Source organism: Rhineura floridana, chromosome 3 (genome assembly GCF_030035675.1).
Source record: "Rhineura floridana isolate rRhiFlo1 chromosome 3, rRhiFlo1.hap2, whole genome shotgun sequence".
NCBI classification, from domain to species: domain Eukaryota; kingdom Metazoa; phylum Chordata; class Lepidosauria; order Squamata; family Rhineuridae; genus Rhineura; species Rhineura floridana.
Genome location: NC_084482.1, coordinates 134,042,827 through 134,063,364, shown reverse-complemented (window position 1 = coordinate 134,063,364; position 20,538 = coordinate 134,042,827). Strand labels below are relative to the sequence as shown.

The following is a 20,538-nucleotide window of genomic DNA, read 5'->3' as shown; positions in this document are numbered from 1 at the left end:
AATGATTGCACACTCCTAGTGTATTCTTCTGAGTTCATATGAAGCTGTCATACTGTCAGACCACTTGTCCATCCAGCCCAGATTGTCTACTCTGTCTGTTAGCTGCTGTCCTAGTTCTCATGCAGAGATCTTTCATAGCACCAAAAATTTGGGAGTATTTAACTGGGGATCACATCTGGAACATAAAAAGCATGTGCTCTCTCCAGTCTCCACTGAGCAGTGGCTTTTTACTTTTAGTATTGCATCAGTTCAGCCACAGTCATGGAACCTGTTCTGTTTGTACAAACAATGGCTTGAAGGAAACGAGGGGAAAATGCTAACGTTTCAATTTTTTAAAAAAAATTATACCCCACCTTCCTTACAAAAAGCTCAAGGTGGCTGACAATAAAATCAAAACATAATTTAACAATTTAAAATGTACACTACAAAAACAGTAAACGTTAAAGAGGAAAGCACAAAAGCAGGATTACAGCTGAATGTCAAAAAGACAAAAGTAATGACAACAGAAGATTTATGTAACTTTAAAGTTGACAATGAGGACATTGAACTTGTCAAGGATTATCAATACCTCGGCACAGTCATTAACCAAAATGGAGACAATAGTCAAGAAATCAGAAGAAGTCTAGGACTGGGGTGGGCAGCTATGAGAGAACTAGAAGAGGTCCTCAAATGCAAAGATGTATCACTGAACACTAAAGTCAGGATCATTCAGACCATGGTATTCCCGATCTCTATGTATGGATGTGAAAGTTAGACAGTGAAAAAAGTGGATAAGAGAAAAATCAACTCATTTGAAATGTGGTGTTGGAGGAGAGCGTTGTGCATACCATGGACTGCGAAAAAGACAAATAATTGGGTGTTAGAACAAATTAAACCAGAACTGTCACTAGAAGCTAAAATGATGAAACTGAGGTTGTCCTTCTTTGGACACATCATGAGAAGACCTGATTCACTAGAAAAGACAATAATGCTGGGGGGAAAAGAAGGGAGTAGAAGAAGAGGAAGGCCAAACAAGAGATGGATTGATTCCATAAAGGAAGCCACAGACCTGAACTTACAAGATCTGAACAGGGTGGTTTATGACAGATGCTCTTGGAGGTCACTGATTCATAGGGTCTCCATAAGTCGTATTCGACTTGAAGGCAGGGCTGTGGAGTCGGGAGTCAGAGTCATGGAGTCGGAGTTGGAGTCAGGAGCAATTTTGGGTGGAGTTGGAGTCGGAGTTAGTAGAAATGTACAGACTTCGACTCCGATTCCGACTCCAACTCCTTCATAAATAGCAAATGTATATTAACTAGTAATAACAAATTTACTGTAGTAAAATGGTAGCACAAGGCATTTCATCACCACCATGTGAATCCAGAGCTTGGAAAAGTTACTTTTTTGAACTACAACTCCCACGAGCCCAATCCCTGGGGCTGATGGGAGTTGTAGTTTTAAAAAGTAACTTCCAAGCTCTGGATTCACGTGGTGGTGATGAAATGCCTTGTGCTACCATTTTACTATGGTAAATTTATTATTACTAGTTAATATTCATTTGCCATTTATGAAGGAGTCGGAGTCGGACAGTAGAAAAATAGAGGAGTCGGAGTCAGAGTCGGAGTCGAAGGTCTGGCATACCGACTCCACAGCCCTACCTGAAGGCACATAACAACAACAAAAACATTAAAATGCTAAAAACAGTAAAACAACACTACATCAGTGCTACAGCAGTTCAACAGATTAAAATCAATGCAATAAAACACCTTTCTGAAACCCAAAACTAAGGTTTTGCCTGGAAGGCAAGGGGGGGTGAGATGTGCCTCCTTGGAATGGATTTCCATAGCCTAGGTGCAGCTACGCCAGTGTGGTGTAGTGGTTAGAGTGTTGGACTACTACCTGGGAGACCAGCGTTCAAATCCCCACACAGCCATGAAGCTCACTGGGTGACCTTGGGCCAGTCACTGCCTCTCAGCCTCAGAGGAAGGCAATGGTGAAACCCCCTCTGAATACTGCTTACCATGAAAACCCTATTGATAGGGTTGCCATAAGTCAGAAACGACTTGAAGGCAGTCCACTTCAGGTGCAGCTACAGAAAAGGCCTTCTCCCTGATCCCAACAGTATATTTTAGGAGATGTTAGGACATGCAGGATGTTAGGACATACAGGTTTGCATGGGACAGGTGATCCTTCAAATACCTGAGAGAAAAATTCTGTAATGTGTATTCTAAACATGTAATTGGCTGTGGAATATTACTATGGTTTCTCTTTCATTCCATAGAAATGCCGTTCTTATTTTAGAAGAAACACACAGTTTGTGATCAAAATACCCTTCTAGTCATGCTCTATTTTTAAATTTTGCTTCTCCATAGGGACAAATCTTAATGGTGGTTTAATGGCTGGAATTGAAATGCTGAATGAAGCCCACAAAAATGGTTATCTGCCTGAAAGAAGTGCTTCTTTAATTATCATGTTAACAGATGGCAGACCCACTAAAGGTATGTTTTCTGACAGGCAAAATAGCCTTCACATGTCATAAAGTGGCTGTGGAAAATGAGAGATTTTCACAGAGATCTATAGGAGAGGTGTTATTTCAGATTTCGGGGGGGATTTCAGTAGAGAGGTCAAGAGTCTCATCAACGTTCAAAGGTCTGCTCTTTGATACATTCAAGACTGTATTGTAAAAACATCTGTGTGTTTCAAAATGACTTTTGTGATTTTCTTTTTTGTACTTTGTTAAAACTATATCCATATTGATGATAGAAGTCCATCAGTAAGCCTTTCTTAAGTAAAGGTATTTGTGTGTTTGACATGCATCCCTGGTATACAGGACCATTTAATTGCTTATAATTATTTATACAATGTATAGTGTATAAATAACAATGTATTGTAACAATAGTAACTCAGTGTGTAGAACCACTGCGTTGGTCAAGGGGTTAAGTTTATTAAACATAATCACCACTCTCTTTAAGTGGGTATCCTAAATTCTTATCTCCAAGGAAAATGAGCCTGTAAAATCCATTCTGAATCCTTTTCCATTTGGGGAAAGGAAAGAAAAACATTAATACTGGTATCTTAGAAACAAATATAACAGGATTTCTTTACTGCTTTAAAAAAAGTTATGTAACCAAGAAACAATTACCCAGCACTAATTATTTTCTGTGTTTTCATGCAGGGGAGAGAAACACCCAAGTAATTTTATCTAATGTCAGAGATGCAATTCAAGGGAAATATCCCTTATATAATCTTGGGTTTGGTTATGATCTTGACTACGGCTCTTTAGAAAAGATGGCAGCTGAGAATAATGGATTGGCTCGTCGTATTTACGAGGATTCCGATTCAGCCCTACAGTTACAGGTAAAGAATGGTAACATTAAGTGATGTCAAAAGTGTAATTTATTCTAATATTTATACTAAGATTTGCTTTTATTTTAAGGTCATAAAAGATAAGGTAATTTCTTTTCAGGATGAAGACTCCTCCACTTCATTACTGTAGCATGCTATTACTTCAAAAAACTCTGCTTCGCTTTGCTTAACATTATACATGCTCTGGCAAGGCAATCTCTACTCTACCCTCCTTATGATTATAAGGACAGTAGAGAAATTCAGCCAGAATGTTAGCTACAACATTTCCTTTGGAATACCAAGATTATTATGCTGCACATTTTCTTCAGTAAAGGTTTTTAAGCAGAGGCTGAATGGTTGCCTATTAGGAATGCTGTAGCCCCCTAGCAAGCCCCAGCAAGCATAACCAATGGGCAAGGGTGATGAGAGTTTTAGTTTTGTAACATCTGGATGACCAATCCACACCTGCTGTAGTGGATTGCACTAGGTGAACGTTGAGGTCTCTTTCGACTCAAGATTTTAAGGTTTTTTTGGTCTTCCTTCAGCTTATGGGGGTGAAATTCTCCTGCTGCTAATGTGCAAAGATTGATCAACAGCCATCTTGTGATGGACAGCTTGCCTTGTTCTCTATATTTGAATTTCTTTGTCTTTCTGTATTTCCTCCAAGGAGCTTAAAGCAGCATTTTAGCTTCTCAACAATACCCTCACAACTAAAACAGGTTATGCTGACAGTGAGTAAGTTTGTTTGTTTATTTAAGAGCATTTTTAGCTTTTCTTCATTGACAAGCAATCCCAAGGTGGGGTGCAATAAAACACTGAGCAATGATTTGAACATGGTTTGTCACCCCACATGCATGTCTATGACCCATTACATCATACTGGTTGGTGATAGATAGTATAGATTTCAGGTGGATCAGCACCTGTCTTTAGAGCACATACATATAATCGTTTCCTTTACTCTTCCTTCAAGACTATCAAGAGATAATGTTACAATGTGCATGTTTGTAATGCTTATATGCATTCTTTTATTAAAAATACTAAAAATTGTATTGAAACTATGGTGAGAAAGTACTGAATTGTTCAACATTGGTCTAATTTTTATTTTCTAGGGCTTTTATGATGAGGTGGCCAATCCCTTACTTACAGAAGTGGAATTAAAGTATCCTGAAAATGCCATCTCTGACTTGACTCAAAATAGTTTTAAGCACTACTATGATGGTTCTGAAATTGTTGTGGCTGGACGTATTATAGACAATGACCTCAACAGTATTTTTGCAGACGTGAAAGCTCATGGGGTAAGTGTCTACTTAGCTGTTCTACGTGATGTTTTGTTAATGGTAACATTTGGAAGCATGAGCGATAATGTGTTCTGAGGGGCCATGGTCACTCAGATTTGCCAGCCTGGCATAACAGCTTCCAGTTATGTAAAGATCCAAATTCTGTTTGGGAATCACCAAGGGAGCAAAGGCAGCTCCATGTATATTCCATTCCTTTATTCAAAATACTGTTTGTACGACTTTTTCCTTGGCCAAGCTTGAAGTGTTCAGAAGATTTTACCTGTCTACCATTCCTTCAGAAGTTCCCACATTTGGCCTGCTAACCCATCTCTTGATAAACACAAGTTTGTTGCTTATGCGCATGACTTGGTGCATTTTTACTGAGCCTTGATTAGCTTTTCACAAGCTTTGCTTCTTGCCATTGATAAATTAGTTAAACTCCCTATCCTGATAGCATTTGCCAATTTAAAGGGCAGGACTGTAGCTCAGAAGACTTGAATATTGTGGCTGAATAGCATTAAAACTAATCTTATTTGGATGGTATCTGTTACATATTTATTTTTATTTTTATTTATTTGTTAAATTTTTATACAGCCCCACTAGCATAGCTCTCCAAGCGGTGTACAACAAGAAGTATATACAATAAAATCAAATAAATCGATACAAAAACATATATATAAAAATCCACAAATCTAAAACCAATTTAAACATATACTAAAATGCCTGAGCAAAGAGAAAGGTTTTAACTTGGCGCCGAAAAGATAGCAATGTCGGCGCCAAGCTCACCTCAACGGGAAGACTATTTCACAATTTGGGGGCCACCACTGAGAAGGCCCTAGTTCTTGTAACCATCCTCCAAGCCTCTCTATGAGTCGGAACTCGGAGGAGGGCCTTCGATGTGGAACGTAGTGTACAGGCAGGTTCATATCGGGAGAGGCGTTCCAGGAGGTATTGTGGTCCCGCACCTTATAAAGCTTTATAGGTTAAAACCCACACTTTGAATCTGGCCCGGAAACATATAGGTAGCCAGTGCAAGCAGGCCACAACAGGTGTTATATGTTCGGACCGCCTGGTCCTCGTTATCAGCCTGGCCGCCGCGTTTTGCACAAGCTGTAATTTCCGAACCGTCTTCAAAGGCAGCCCTACATAGAGTGCATTGCAGTAATCCAATCCAGAGGTTACCAGAGCATGGACAACTGAGGTGAGGTCCTCCCTGTCCAGATAGGGACGTAGCTGGGCTACCAACTGAAGTTGGTAGAACGCATTCCGTGCCACCAAGGCTACTTGAGCCTCGAGTGACAGGGAAGGATCTAAAAGTACTCCCAGACTACGAACCCGCTCCTTCAGGGGGAGTGTAACCCCATCCAGAACAGGGTGCATATCCACCATTTGATCAGAGAAATCACCCACCAACAGCATCTCAGTCTTGTCTGGATTCAGCCTCAGTTTATTAGCTCTCATCCAGTCCATTTTCGCAGCCAGGCAACAGTTCAGCACATTGACAGCCTCACCTGAAGAAGATGAAAAGGAGAAATAGAGCTGCGTGTCATCAGCGTACTGGTGACAACGCACTCCAAAACTCCTGATGACCGCACTCAGCAGCTTCATGTAGATGTTAAAAAGCATGGGGGACAGAACTGACCCCTGCAGGACTCCACATTGGAGAGCCCACGGTGTCGAGCAATGTTCCCCAAGCACTACCTTCTGGAGATGACCCGCCAGGTAGGAGCGGAACCACTGCCAAGCAGTGCCCCCAACTCCCAACTCCGCGAGCCTCTCCAGAAGGATACCACAGTCGATGGTATCAAAAGCCGCTGAGAGATCAAGGAGAATCAACAGAGTTACACTCCCACCGTCCCTCTCCCGACATAAGTCATCGTACAGGGCAACCAAGGCTGTCTCGGTGCTAAAACCTGGCCTAAAACCCGATTGAAATGGATCTAGATAATCGGTTTCATCCAATAGCACCTGGAGCTGGGCAGCAACCACTCATTCCAAGATCTTGCCCAGGAATGGAACATTCACGACTGGTCTGTAGCTATTAAGGTCTTCTGGGTCCAAGGAAGGTTTTTTCAGAAGTGGTCTCACTACTGCCTCTTTCAGACAGCTAGGGACCACTCCCTCTCGTAAAGAGGCGTTTATCACTTCCCCGGCCCAGCCAGCTGTTCCATCCCTGCTAGTTTTTATTAGCCAGGAGGGGCAAGGATCTAGTATAGAAGTGGTTGCACGCACCTGTCCAAGTACCTTGTCCACGTCCTCGAGCTGAACCAACTGAAACTCATCCAATAAAACATGACAAGACTGTGCTCCGGACACCTCATTAGGATCAACTGCTGTAAACTGGGAGTCCAAGTCCCGGCGGATGCATAAGATCTTATTCTGGAAGTGCCCAGCAAACTCATTACAGCGGGCTACCGATGGCACTATCATGTCCTCAGGGCCAGAATGAAGTAGCCCTCGGACAACTCTAAAAAGCTCATTTCATATTGTAATGAACCCATTCTAGGCTGTTTTGCACCTCCATAATTCCTTCATCAAAGGCTCATATTGGAATTGATTGGAAAGCTGTATAGAAGATCATCACATTTTATTATCTACACAAGGATTTCATGTTCGCCAACATCAGATATGAACCTGTGATCCTCAAGATGTTGTTGGACTCCAAACCCCATCAGGCCTGGCCAGTGTGGACAATGATCAGGGATTATGGAAGTTGCATCCCAAAAAATCTGGAGGATCACAGGTTCTGTATTCCTAACCTATGTGGAAGTGAATTTATTCAGAGTTTTTGTGGCTCACTGCACTTTAGATCCATGTTATTCAGCCTTCTGCCTGAAAGCTTACTGCCTCTCCTGTAAAATTATTGTAAAGTAACATAAAGTATTGTACTAGTATGGGAAGTTTTCTTCAAGGCAGTAGGAGGTGGTGGGATGGAGGCACTTCCCTGACCTCCTGGCAAGTGAGTCTCTGCTGGTTGCCAGGAGGGGTGAAGTTAACGTAGTGCAAACACAACAGCAGAGCCAATCTGGTGCTTCTACCAGTGCGTTTACACCTTATTGCCCTCACTGCTACTTTGCGCCTCCCCATCTCCTTTTTGGTAAACAGCTGCAACTCACCAGCTGGAAGGTCATGTAAGCACATCTGTCCCACCATGCTGTACGCTACTGCTACAAGTTCTGCATCAGGATTTATACAAAATAATACAAAATATACAAAAAAGTTTCAGCTGTTTTATGATTCTCATATTGTTTGCTTTACAAAAAAAGGGTTCTTTTCCACCCAGAAGGTTCCTTCATGCTTATATGTAACCATTCTATTTGGTTGCCTCTAAGGGATTGGTGAGACAGTGAAACACCCTCCATTGGCTCCTCTGGAAACACCATTTGACTCCTCCCCTGCCATAACTACCGTCATCAACAGCCATTCCTCCTGGTCACTATGCAGCAATATGAAATATTTGGTACCCAAGCTTGCTTATTTCCCTCTTCCCTCCCTATTCCTTTTTGTCTTTTGTCTTATATTTCTAAGCTATTATTTTAAACTGCAAATTGCCTTGGCAAAACAGCAGTATACAGATGTCACAAACAAGGTAATAAATAAGTACAATGAAGGATTTCTTTAAAATTGCTAACAGGCAGAAGATGACGTGACTTACTCTGAACAAGGAGATATTGAACAAACAGCTAAAGCTCTTGAAGATCAGAAATACATATTTGGGGATTATATTGAGAGACTATGGGCTTATCTCACCATTCAACAACTTCTGGAAAAACGGTATGGAAGAGTACTTTCTGATTTCATTAATAAGCTCAAAGATTTGGTGAAATATCTCACATTTAATTCAATAAGACTGAAAATTGAGTTTCCTAGAGTTAGCTCATAGTGGGGTTGCACTGTACACACATAGAATTGTTCTGTAATTGTACCCTCAAGAGACATTTGTACCCTTTTATTGGATCAGTCTTGTGCTTTGTGGAGGCACTTTCTAGTACAGTTAATATGAAACACTAAAACTTGCTCTTCCAATTTATTTCTCCAGTTCACATTTTATTAGATCCTGAATCATTTTAATCAACTAGTTCTGTATCCAGTTTTGGCAAGTCCCAGGGGCCCAGAGCAGTTGTCTTTATACCTGTCTTCCTCAGAAGCTTTCTGGGGGTCCTTTATGACAAGATTGGTATCGTTATTGAAAGAGCCTGCCCATGACTACTGATCTTCCCTTATGTTATTCAGGTTCAGGGGAGTGTTCTAGGGCACAGTTCATCCAGAACAACAGTCAGGCATGACAGACCTGGCTACCACCCCATGTGAACTAAATGTGTGTTCGAGAACATTTCCTAGAGTCCTCTGTAATGTGCAGATGTTCCCTGATAGGCAAGTTGATATAGAAGCCATTCTTTATGGCGAAAAACTCGAAAACCCTTGCTACATAGAGGGAGGTGATTTTTTTAAAAAAATTCTTCCTTTCTTAGGCGGGAGGAAATAGTTTCTTGACCAACAGACTACAACAGAGGCATCAGATTATATACTGTAATATATCCTAAACAAATATATCCAATTTTCTATTGAAACCAATGGAATTATGTTCCTTTTAAGCAATACTACTGAGACTCTTTCAGAATCGTTAGCCCTAACCAATGACCAATGCCAGAATCTTATATGACAGTTTTCTGGCATAAAAAACCCTGCCTTCTCTACTGTCTTACCTCACTGATATTCCCACCGAGTGCAAATAAATTCCCACCGTGGCCCACCAAATCTTTCAAAATTGTTTGCAAAGTTGGAAGCAGGATTTGCACTTTAAATTGACACTCTTAATAAAGTCCCTCTGTTTTTGACCAGAGATTTATTGCACAAGCAATATCAACTCACCAGTACAGAAACTCTTTGGAGAATTATAGAGTTATAGATTCTGTCCATCAAGGTACAAAGACCTTTATGCAATTATGTTACATAACATGGAAGTTCAATTCTTAGCTATTTTGATGGTTAATAGCCATTGACAAGCTTATTTTCCATGGGTTTGTATAATCCTTTTTAACCATCTGCACCATGGGCTGTAACACAGGGAAGGCTCATCTGTGGCCATCCTGATGTTTTGGCCATGCTGGCTGGGGTTGATGAGAATTGGAGTCCAACAACTTCTGGAAGACCTTAAGCTAGCCACCCCTGTTATATGACATCTTAGGGCAAATTAGTTATTTAATGTCCTTTCATTCAGCAATGCAGCAAAGGATGATGAAAAGACTAATCTTACTGCTCAAGCCTTGGAGTTGTCTCTGAAATATAAATTTGTAACTCCTTTGACATCCATGGTGGTCACAAAGCCAGAAGACAATGAAGATAAGGCTGCAGTTGCTGACAAGCCTCTGGAAGGTAAAGATATATTATACTTTAAAAATGTTCTACAGGAAGGTAGTGATCCCAACTAACTCCCCATTTAATTGCCGAATGTTAAGATCATGTTTGAAAAATATATGGCAGTGATGTGTATATTTCATTCACTACTAAAATTGCAAGTTGACTCCGGAGACAGGTACACTGTTTTGTAAATCTGCTTTAACTTCCTAGGTTTTTTAGTCTTCTGGCCAATTACTGGCAGTGGGAAAGAATCCCAGCAACATTTCTGCTGATATTCAGAAAAGGAAAATAAAACTAATGTTGGTATATGAATGGGCTATGGATACAGTTGCTAGCATAATGTGGACAGCTAATATAGAAGGTGTGTCTTCATACCTTGTTTGAAACCAGAGTAAGAGTGACAATGAACCTGTGGCAGAGGTCTGAGATGATACTTGGTTATATTAAGTGGCATGAATCCTCATGCTCAGATTAGCTATATACATAGAACATATCCATCCTAGGTGAATAGCTATGGAATATTGGGTTGTAACCAATTTGTGTCCCTCTGCTGGCAGAAGGCTCTTTGATCCAGCAGAGGGTTCTATGAGCATAATGGGGGAGGAAGTGATTTTCACAAATTTCCCTTCTGCGCTCGTTCTAAGTGCCACCTCCTATTCTTTTCCAAAGCCCCCCCCCAAGCCCTAGAACAAATGGGGGGTGCAGAGGAGATGCAGAAGGAAGGCGAATCAGCAAAAATTGCTTCCCCTCTTTCCACTCACAGAAGCCTCTGCTGTATTAAAGAGCCTTCCATCAGTGGAGGGACACAACTGTATATAAGTCTTGGTGGGGTGAAGAGAGTGCATTCTATAAGTACTAAATCTTAAAGCAAAGGCCATTTCTTGATTATGGTTATTATAATGATTTATTGGATTTCTTACCTGTCCTTCACTATAAAGTCCCAAGGTGGGTTACAACAATATCAGAATAGAATATTCCACTGTTTGTTTTTAAAGAATTTTACATATAAATGGATATATTTCTACAAAAAAGTAACTCTTTTTGTTTCTTTTTATTTTCATTGTTGAAAACAGCTGATGGTAAGTTTTACTTTAATTAACATTTTACCTTGAATTATTATTTTCTTTTAATTATTGGGTAAATGTATACCACATGGGGAGTGTTGCTCCCAGTAGTGACAGCTTCCATAGAGCAAGCCATTTGTATACAGAGCTATTCATATGGATCAAGCAGACATTTGCTTTGGATGCTTTGTGGTGGTGGAAAGAAAATTGCACCATTTGCTTGGAAAGCCTCCACGCACAAACAGTTTGCTGTGGGGAGACTGCTCCAATGTGGAGAAATTTAAAGCGGCTTCTGAGAGGTAGCTATATGGTGTGCATTGTCCCTTAATTAATTTTAAGGATATTAAGGGAAATTACCAGGATTCAGTAATAGTACTCTAAACTTTGCACACAATTGAAGCTTGCGTGGTTCATGTCGTTATTTCAGTCTTAAACTTTAGTTATGTCATATTTAGAACTCAGAAATAAAAACAAATACAGAAGTGCAAGAACAGTAGCCAAAAGATAACTGGGCTACTATATAGGAGTTGAGCAGAAGACTAAATTTTAACAGGTTGTCATGCAAGGATGAGAAAAAGATGTACTTGCTGAAATTCCTCTGCTACAAAACTGTTAAAAGTACAAGAGCTATGAACTCCTTTGCATCTGGCCGCCTGAGGAACAGAATGAATCTGAGAACTCATTTGCACAGATGCAACTTTTACACAGCTCTATGCAAATTCTTTTAGAGATCAGGTTCTGGAGTTCTGCATCCTATTTTCCCAAGGTTAACCATGATATTTTCTTCTAATCGTATTCTTAATATCTGAATAAGAAAGTAAAGTAAGCAGAAGGTAAGGATGCTTGTGGGACCTGAGTCTTTGAATTTCTATATGACATTACCTCTTGGACCAATGTGCAGATCAAAACAGCTGTCCATCACTTTTGCACATCTCTAAATGTTGTGACACAGTTAAAAATTTTCAAATATGCATTTTAATAGATATTCTGGATGAAAATACATGTTTAAACATGCATTTTGAGAGAAAATATGCATTTTAATATGAGAGAAAATAAATATTTTAGTATGTATTTTGAGAGAAATATTAATTTAAAAATGTATGTTGAAAGAAAACAAGCATTTAAATATGTATTTAAGAAGAGGTTTTTCAAAAATTCACATGGGAAAGGACCATAATTATGGCGGTAATCATGCCAAGGAAGCGTGGGCTGGTAATAGGTATGTACTACTATATAGTGTCTTTGTGATAAATGTGGATGTGACATCACAAGACTATGTAAATATGTAATCCTGGTTTTGTTGATATTTATTTGCTAACATATGTCCTTATTTGGTAAGTAGAGAGGAGAGGGGTAAAATGGAATGTCATGGAGTGAGAGTTTGTGGTGAATGTTTCTGATTAGGTGTTGAATTCTCTGGTTGGGTGGAGGGAATGAGTGAGGGTTTGTGTTTAAAATATACTGAGAGGTTTTGGTAGTTAGTCAGTTGGTTTTATTCTGGGGTTTGGATAGATAGTTAAATCAGGAATTGTGTTAGAGGGTAGTGGTTGGTCTGGGAAAGGAAGAGATTTAAGTTAGATAGCGTAGCATAGGGATATATTGTATCAGAGCTTATTTCTGTCTGTAAGGTATAAAAATACTCATCTGTAAATAATAAAGTATCATTTTGTTTTTTATTATTCCATACTCACACCTATGCTTGATCACTGCATACCATCAATAAATATCAGTCAGGGGGATGCTGAATAAACAAATGTTACTGAATCTAATACAATCTATAGTGTCTCTTGGTGTATATTAAACAGATGTTTCATTCTGAAACGGGTGGCAGTTTTATACCACATGGGTATCACTTGAAGGAAAGGTTTGCTACAAGTACAACCTAGCTATAAATATTACCACAGTGGGTTAGGAGTATCCAGGATCACCCAGAGATAAGGGAGAGACACAGTGGAGTGCCCAGGCTATGAGTGAAAATATTGCACATAAGGTTGGGCAATAGCTTCTGTACGTGTGTAAAGGGTATATTATACAGCATATAGAGGCAGACATCCCCCCCACCTGCTGCAGGAAAGCAGGGATTGGTGGGGGGGGGACATCACAGTGGACTCATGTATAAGTCTGAGTTATGTCTGTTAAGTTTTGGCTACGATTTAGAATTCTGATAAGACAGACTTGTATCTGACCATCTGCACATTACAAAGGTGTACATCTGTGTGGTACGCAGGAAGGTGCCTTTTACCAAGTCTTTTACCAAGTCAGACCATTGGCCATCTAGCTCAGTACTGTGAACGCTCAAGACCAACTGGCATCAGCTTGTTCACACGTCTTTTCCAGCCCTATCTGGAGATACCAGAGTTTGCACCTGCATGCAAAGCGTGTGAGCTATGGTCTTTTGCCATGGTTTTCTCTGGGAAATGGCCTTTAGCACTGCCCTTATGAGTATTTGCAAGACAAAGCAAAGCAGTTATTTTTTCCCTTAAGAAAAAGAAATGCAGCTGTAACTTCGAAGAGAGATGACCTCCTGTTTATTATCCATGTGGACAACTTTTAAATAACTAAAGAAATGCAAAATATTGAAGCTGAACTGGTCTCATATCAAGGACAACCATACCTTTTATTGAAATGAGTACTTATACAAATATTGTGTGTGAACTGTTGAGTCATATGGAAGTCATCTTAAGGCATACAGGTTCTACACACAAAATAACATTAACAAATATTTTAGATGTATCTGGGATACATATGGGGAAGTAGTTGAGAGAGTCATTAGAACAGTGGAAATGGTAGGTTTAATCAGGAATTGCAAGGTGACAAATCAAGTAAATTAGGATATCAGATTTTTTAAAATTCACACTGAATGTCTTTATTTTCTTTATTTACAGCTACTCGTCTACGTAAGTTGTAATTTTGAATTTCTGAATCAATGTAGTTTGTTAAAAACAGATTTGGTAGAAATATTTCTTATGCCATTTCACTTATACTAATCAATAATACTTATATTTTATCCAAAGACAGGACATGTCTATATTTAGATATGAATTCTTATTTTCAATTTATGTGAGGGCCTGCGACTCTTTGCTTCAGGTTTTTAATGGAAAAACTAGCATGAAGTTAAGAAAGCATTACAGATAATACAATATATACCTAGAGTTTTTTTATATGGATATTAAGAGCTACCTTATAAGGACCAGACTACTGGTCCATCCAGAATCCAGGGAGTGAACCTGGGATATCCAAAGCAGCTGTCTCCTCTCCCTATCATTCAATAAGCCCAGTACTGTCTACAATGACTGCTGGAAAGCCTCACACTCCAATTCCACACTGTGCCTAAAGAACACGAATAGTACATCATCCATTTTAATGAGAATAGTGTAGAGATTGCAAAGTGTTTGTAAGTGAAAAGATAATTTCCCGCAAGTGTTAAAGGCCTGAAGTAAAGAGCCCACCTTGGCTCCTGCTCCCCGCAAAGAACTAACATTCAGTGGTGAATCTGGAAGTTTTTATCTGTCATGGCTTATAGCCACCAAGACACCTATCCCTCTTGAATTTGTCTGTTAAAGACAAATTTCCTTTTGAAGCCATCTAAGATAGCACTGTGACCAGGATCTTGACCTTGCTGCCCCTTAAATAGCAGTGAATTGTGTCTTGTTAGTGCCACCACCTTCTTTCCCAGTCTAAGGAACCTTAGTGATGGTCAACAGTGGGGAGAGAGTGTGATACCATGGAGTATTCTGCAGGCAAGGCAACAGATCTTCCCAGTTCCCACTGGGTAAAGTCTCTGCTCTACCCCCTTTCAAATCTTGTAGTAGAAAAGTGGCCATATATGTGCTAAAATTTCTTGCTTGCAAATTTCCCACTCATAGCATGGTTCCATTTTAAGTAGTTTATCGTGATAAACAGAGAAAGAGGAAGGGATTTGAGAAAAACACAATGAAAGAAAACATGGCTTGAACATGTAGGGTACCTTTGTGAGGGATGTTGATATATAGACCCGCCACACTCATGATTGCTGCGATACATTATTCTCTGGAAAATTGTCCATTGACTTTAGTTACCTTGGGAAGTTAGTGGTGTCCCATAAACAGCTAGATATACTGGTAGCATAGTGGCGGACAGTGGAGTCCACATACTGTAGATAGACATTCTTATCATCATTGTAGGAATGACTGAAATAATGAGGTGCCCAATATTTTGTTGTGTATATTTTAGGCAGTTGAGAGAATACCCTTGTATGAGGTTCCTGAGGTGTGTCTTCTGCAGATTTGTTCCTGCAGATTTGTAAGGAACCCCTTATTCAGGTTACTGAGTTTTTTCTAACAATATATATAGTACATCCTGTGTTTATTTTATTGCATGTATCTTGGTTATTCCTCCCTTTTATTTACTCAATAATAGCTGGAACACTTTTTACATTATAACTGTGACCTAGCACTGATATTCATTATATTTATGAAGCATGCATTTAAAATTAGTATGAAAATTCAGCACTCATCAATAAACATATATAGGAATTCCATTTTGACTTCAGGATAACTTTTCTTTTCTTTCTACACAGCATCATCGCCTGTTGTTCCAGTGTATGCAGCACAACCAACCTATCACAGATATACTAGTGGTGAGTTATGTTTTGAATTATTTACAGATGATGGAGAGGATGGCCTCTGTGCTCCAAAACTAAGCTTTAAAGTTTCCTAGAAGGCATTCTATGTTGTGGCCAATTTCCATCTTTACACAGAGACCCTGCTCCTAGTTCAGATTTCATGAACCATGATTTGGAGACTTAACAAATAGTTAATAAAAAATAATAATAAAATAAAATTTTATTTTTAGGCCGCCTATCTGGCTGAATAAACAGCCACTCTAGGTGGCGTACATAATTAAAATTTAAAATACACATATAAATACAATCATAACATATTCAATTTACCCACATCTGTACACTATAGAATTAAAATTAACTAGTGATTCTGTATGCCCGCTGAAACAGCCATGTTTTTAGTCCTTGGCGGAAGCCTACCAAGGAGGGGACATGGCGTAGGTCATATGGCAGAGAGTTCCAGAGGGTGGGGGCCACAACCGAGAATGCCCTCTCTCTGGTCCGCACCAGTCTAGCTGTTCTAACTGGTGGGACCGAGAGAAGGTCTTGAGAGGCTGATCTCGTCAGGCGGCATACTTGGTGATGCTGGAGGCGCTCCTTTAGATACACTGGACCGAAACCATGTAGGGCTTTAAAGGTTAACATCAACACCTTGAATTGGGCTCAGTAAACAACTGGTAGCCAGTGCAGATCTTCAAGCCCTCTTGATGCCCCATCTACATATACTGTAGTCCCCAACGAGCTGTCCAGTGCAACGTCTGCTGCAATTTCTTGAGAACGGTTTCAATTGATGCAGCCTGATGACTTGGACAAGGTGATTGCGATGATGCAGCCAGCAACGTGTCTTCTCGACCCTTGCCCTTCTTGGCTTATTAAAGCTTGCCGAGGGGGTCTGACCGAGTGGATCCAGAGAGTGGTCAACACATCATTGCAGGAGGGAGTGGTTCCAGCTGCCTTGAAAGAGGCAGTGATTCGACCACTCCTGAAAAAGCCCACCCTGGACCCATTGGTCTGTGACAACTACCAACCGGTTGCAAATACCTCCTTTTTAGGGAAGGTGATTGAGAGGGTTGTGGCACAGCAACTGCAAGTACTCTTGGATGAAACAGATTATCTTGACCCATCTCAGTCTGGGTTCAGGTCTGGTTATGGGACTGATTCGGCCTTGGCCACCCTGATGGATGACCATTATCGGGAGAAGGACAGGGGGAGTGCGACCCTGTTATTCTTACTTGAACTTTCAGTGGCTTTTGATACCATTGACCATGGTATCCTCCTGGGCCGACTTGGTGAGATGGGTATTGGAGGCACTGTTTTACAGTGGTTCCGATCCTATCTCCAAGATCATTCTCAGAGAATAGCATTGGGTGACTGTCTTTCGGCTCCCTGGCAGCTGTGCTGTGGGGTGCCACAGGGTACCATCTTGTCCCCCATGCTGTTTAACATCTGTATGAAGCCCTTGGGAGCAGTCCTCAGGAGATTTGGGGCAAGGTGTCAGCAGTATGCTGATGATACCCAGCTCTATTTCTCCGTAACATCTGAATCAGGAGAGGCTGTGCAAGCCATGGACCACTGCCTGGACTCGGTGGTGGGCTGGATGAGGGCCAATAAACTGAGTCTGAATCCTAGCAAGACGGGGGCACTGTGGGTTGCTGGTTCCTGAGTTCGGATAATTGGTCAGTTGCCTGCTTTGGATGGGGTCGTACTCCCTCTGAAAGAGCAGGTCCGTAGTCTGGGGGTGCTCCTGGATCAATCTTTGTCGCTAGAGGCCCAGGTGACCTCAGTGGCTAGGAGTGCCTTTGACCAGCTTCGGCTGGTGGGACAGCTGCAGCCGTTTCTGGACCGGGATAGCCTGACCACTGTTGTCCACACACTGGTAACCTGCAGGCTGGATTACTGTAATGCACTCTATGTGGGGCTGCCCTTGAGGTTGGTCCGGAAGCTGCAGCTGGTGCAAAATGCGGCGGTGAGACTGCTCACTGGAGTTGGGTATCGCCAACATGTCACCCTGCTACTGAAAGAATTGCACTGGCTGCCCAGTTGCTACCGGACCAAGTTCAAGGTGCTAGTTTTGACATACAAAGCCCTATACAGCTCAGGACCAGGATACCTGAAAGACCGTATTATCCCTTATATACCCATTGATCACTGCGCTCTGTAGGTGAGGGCCTCCTGCAGATACCATCTTATCAGGAGGTCCGTTCTGTACAATATAGGAAATGGACCTTTAGTGTGGTGGCACCTACCCTGTGGAATTCCCTCCCTTTGAATATTAGGCAGGCGCCCTCTCTGCTATCTTTTCGGCGCCTTTTGAAGACTTTTCTTTTTCAACAACCTTTTAAGTTGAGACCTTATCCCAGTCTGTGTCTGTGTCAGAATTGCTTAATATTTTTTTAATAATGTTTTTGACCCTTAAAAAAAGTTTTAAAAATGTTTTTAACGCTGTTTTGTCTTAATGTATCTTAGGATTTGTTTTTATGATGTTTTAAAGTGTTTTTAGTGCCTTGTTTGCCACCCTGGGGCTCATCCAGACGACTGCAAAATGTGTGACACGCCCGCTATGTGTGTTCATTATTTTTCGGTCGTCCAAATGGCATCTTGTGCTGTTATGCATTTTCGCAGGTTAAATCCGCTCCTTTCAATACCGGAAAAAATGCGATTTGCTGTTTAAAATCAGGAATAATCCGCTGTGCCTTCAGGAGTTAGGATGCAATACCGCAGACTTTACAGCTGATGGGTGGTTTTTGGGTGTTTCCCCTTGCCCCTTCTCCTCATTCCAGCCAATCACGTATCTGCACTTTTGCGCATGTGCGAGAATAAGCCCGGGAAAATTGAACCAATCATCGCAATGGTGGGGTGTTGGGGGGTGTCTGCAACTACTGCGCAGATGCATTTTATTTTTTGCCAGCCTGCAAACTGGGTGAGATCTGCAATGCACAGCAAGCGAGAAAGGGGGTGGTGGTCGGTTTCAGCCTGCCTCTGGAAAGCTTTGTCAATTTCATTGTACTTGCTGGGGGTTTTGCTTCAAATCAGAAAAGCATACATTCCTTTAAGTGTAATATCGCAAATGTAAACAAGAAAAAGCTGCTGGTAGGTTTCACATCTGCTCTGGAAAGCTTTGTCAATTTCATTCTGGTGAGAAGGAAAGGGAGAAGGAGGGGGGGTGACATGTTTCTTGCTTTTTTGGAGAAATAAGTGCAATTGCCAGCGTGTGTATCTCCTTAAATATCAATAAAGGCAGAAAAGCATACATTCATTTAAGCATAATATCGCAAATACAAACAAGGCAGGCGTGAAACCGACCAGCAGCCTTTCCTTTGGAGGTGAGAACTCCTTTACAGCCATATTGTGCTTCGTTGCAAAGGGGGAGAGGAGCATACATAATTTTTTTGCTGACCAATTGGTTGACAGGGGGAGGTTTTAGAGGCGGAGCTTGGAAAAAGCGAAAAGAATGTAGGGGTCTTACCGCTGCGTGTGCAGGTGCAAAAAAGCATTTTTTTTAATTGGGAAAGAGCGAACTAAAAGGCAAAGTGAGGACTACCAGATGACAAACCGAATATGGAAACCATGGATTATCCCGCTCTGTTTGGATAAGCCCCTGGTCTCCTGCTGGGAGGAAGGGCGGGATACAAATTAAATAAATAAACAATGTGTTCGAGGGCTCATACGCTGCCTCTTCTCATGTGCAAGTTCCCTTCTTAGCTTTGTCTAATATGGTATGCCATGACATCCAAATTGGACAGCATTGCCCCTAAACCATAGTTTGCAAATCTACTTGTGACCATGGTTTCATATGCAGGGGACTTACCAGATGATTCACAGTTATTAACAAACTCTGGTTAGAGAGAACCAGAAAATGGAGTAGGAAACCCAGACATAGGCAGGGCAGAGGCAGTAGATGACCTATGGCACATTCCCAAATCCCATTGCTAAATAATGGAGACTTGTTGCAGTCAGTGCTGAGCAATATATTTATTTATTTTGCCACTGCCCTTCATCTAAAATTTACTAAGTAGTACATAAAAATAAATTACTTAAATAAACCAGCTGATAAAACATTAAGCAAGTTAAAGGATTCTAGTATTTGGGCTGAAAATGATTGTGTAGTAAGCACTGACACATTTTAACCTTATTTTGAAATAACATTCTATGGAATTCTTGCATATTTTTAATAACACATTTACATTTTCAGAATAATTGCTTATTATGATCCCTGCATAGAACAATTGCTGATTATGTTCCCTTTTATTTATTAAATTTATATCCCACCCTTCGTCCCAAAGGATCCCTGGGCAGCATTTCATATTCCATATATTCTCCTGCAGTAATCATTCTACAGAATTTCAAACCCACCTAACTCTCTATGTCTATGTCTGTGTGTGATTTAATTTGAGTTTGATATAATTTGAGAGTTTCAATTAAAAAAAAACTTCTTAAAACAAATGTGGGCAGCATAAAACAAGATGAAAGCTCTTATTTACCATGGAATCCAGTTTACTCATAAGTAAGTCCCATGGAGTTTAATGAAACGTATTCCCAAGAAAGTATACATAGGATTGTCATCTTAACCATAAAATAGCTACATATTTCAATGCAGCAGTTGTTTAGAAAAAAAGCCTTCAGTAATTTTTTTATTCATACCTTCAGAAGATTTTGAGGTGTGCATGAATAAGGTGTTAGGCTCATTGGATCCCATATCCCAATCCCATCTCCATATATCACTATATATTTTAAACAATAATTCTTAAATACAGTTTATATTTTATGTCAAACTGGAATAATTGTCAAATGTTCCTCTTTGTTTTCCCCTTAAACTATGACTAAATTTGGGTCTTATTTCATCCCAATTAGAAAGGCTTTTTTTGTGAGCCCAGGCCTGGGGAACTGGATCTGGCCAGCAGACCAGATCGTT

General features: G+C 40.6%; 1 protein-coding gene across 1 annotated transcript in view; it reads left to right on the top strand.

The window, feature by feature from the left end:
• The window catches only part of LOC133380553 (inter-alpha-trypsin inhibitor heavy chain H3-like), a 71,506-nt gene that overhangs the window by 33,590 nt on the left and 17,378 nt on the right, over positions 1 to 20,538 (top strand). Inside the window, exons 10-16 of the mRNA XM_061618012.1 lie at positions 2,352 to 2,477; positions 3,155 to 3,336; positions 4,434 to 4,619; positions 8,236 to 8,375; positions 9,823 to 9,977; positions 15,146 to 15,160; positions 15,585 to 15,644. Coding sequence (XP_061473996.1) covers positions 2,352 to 2,477; positions 3,155 to 3,336; positions 4,434 to 4,619; positions 8,236 to 8,375; positions 9,823 to 9,977; positions 15,146 to 15,160; positions 15,585 to 15,644 — 864 coding nt within the window. The remainder of the gene's footprint in view (positions 1 to 2,351; positions 2,478 to 3,154; positions 3,337 to 4,433; positions 4,620 to 8,235; positions 8,376 to 9,822; positions 9,978 to 15,145; positions 15,161 to 15,584; positions 15,645 to 20,538) is intronic.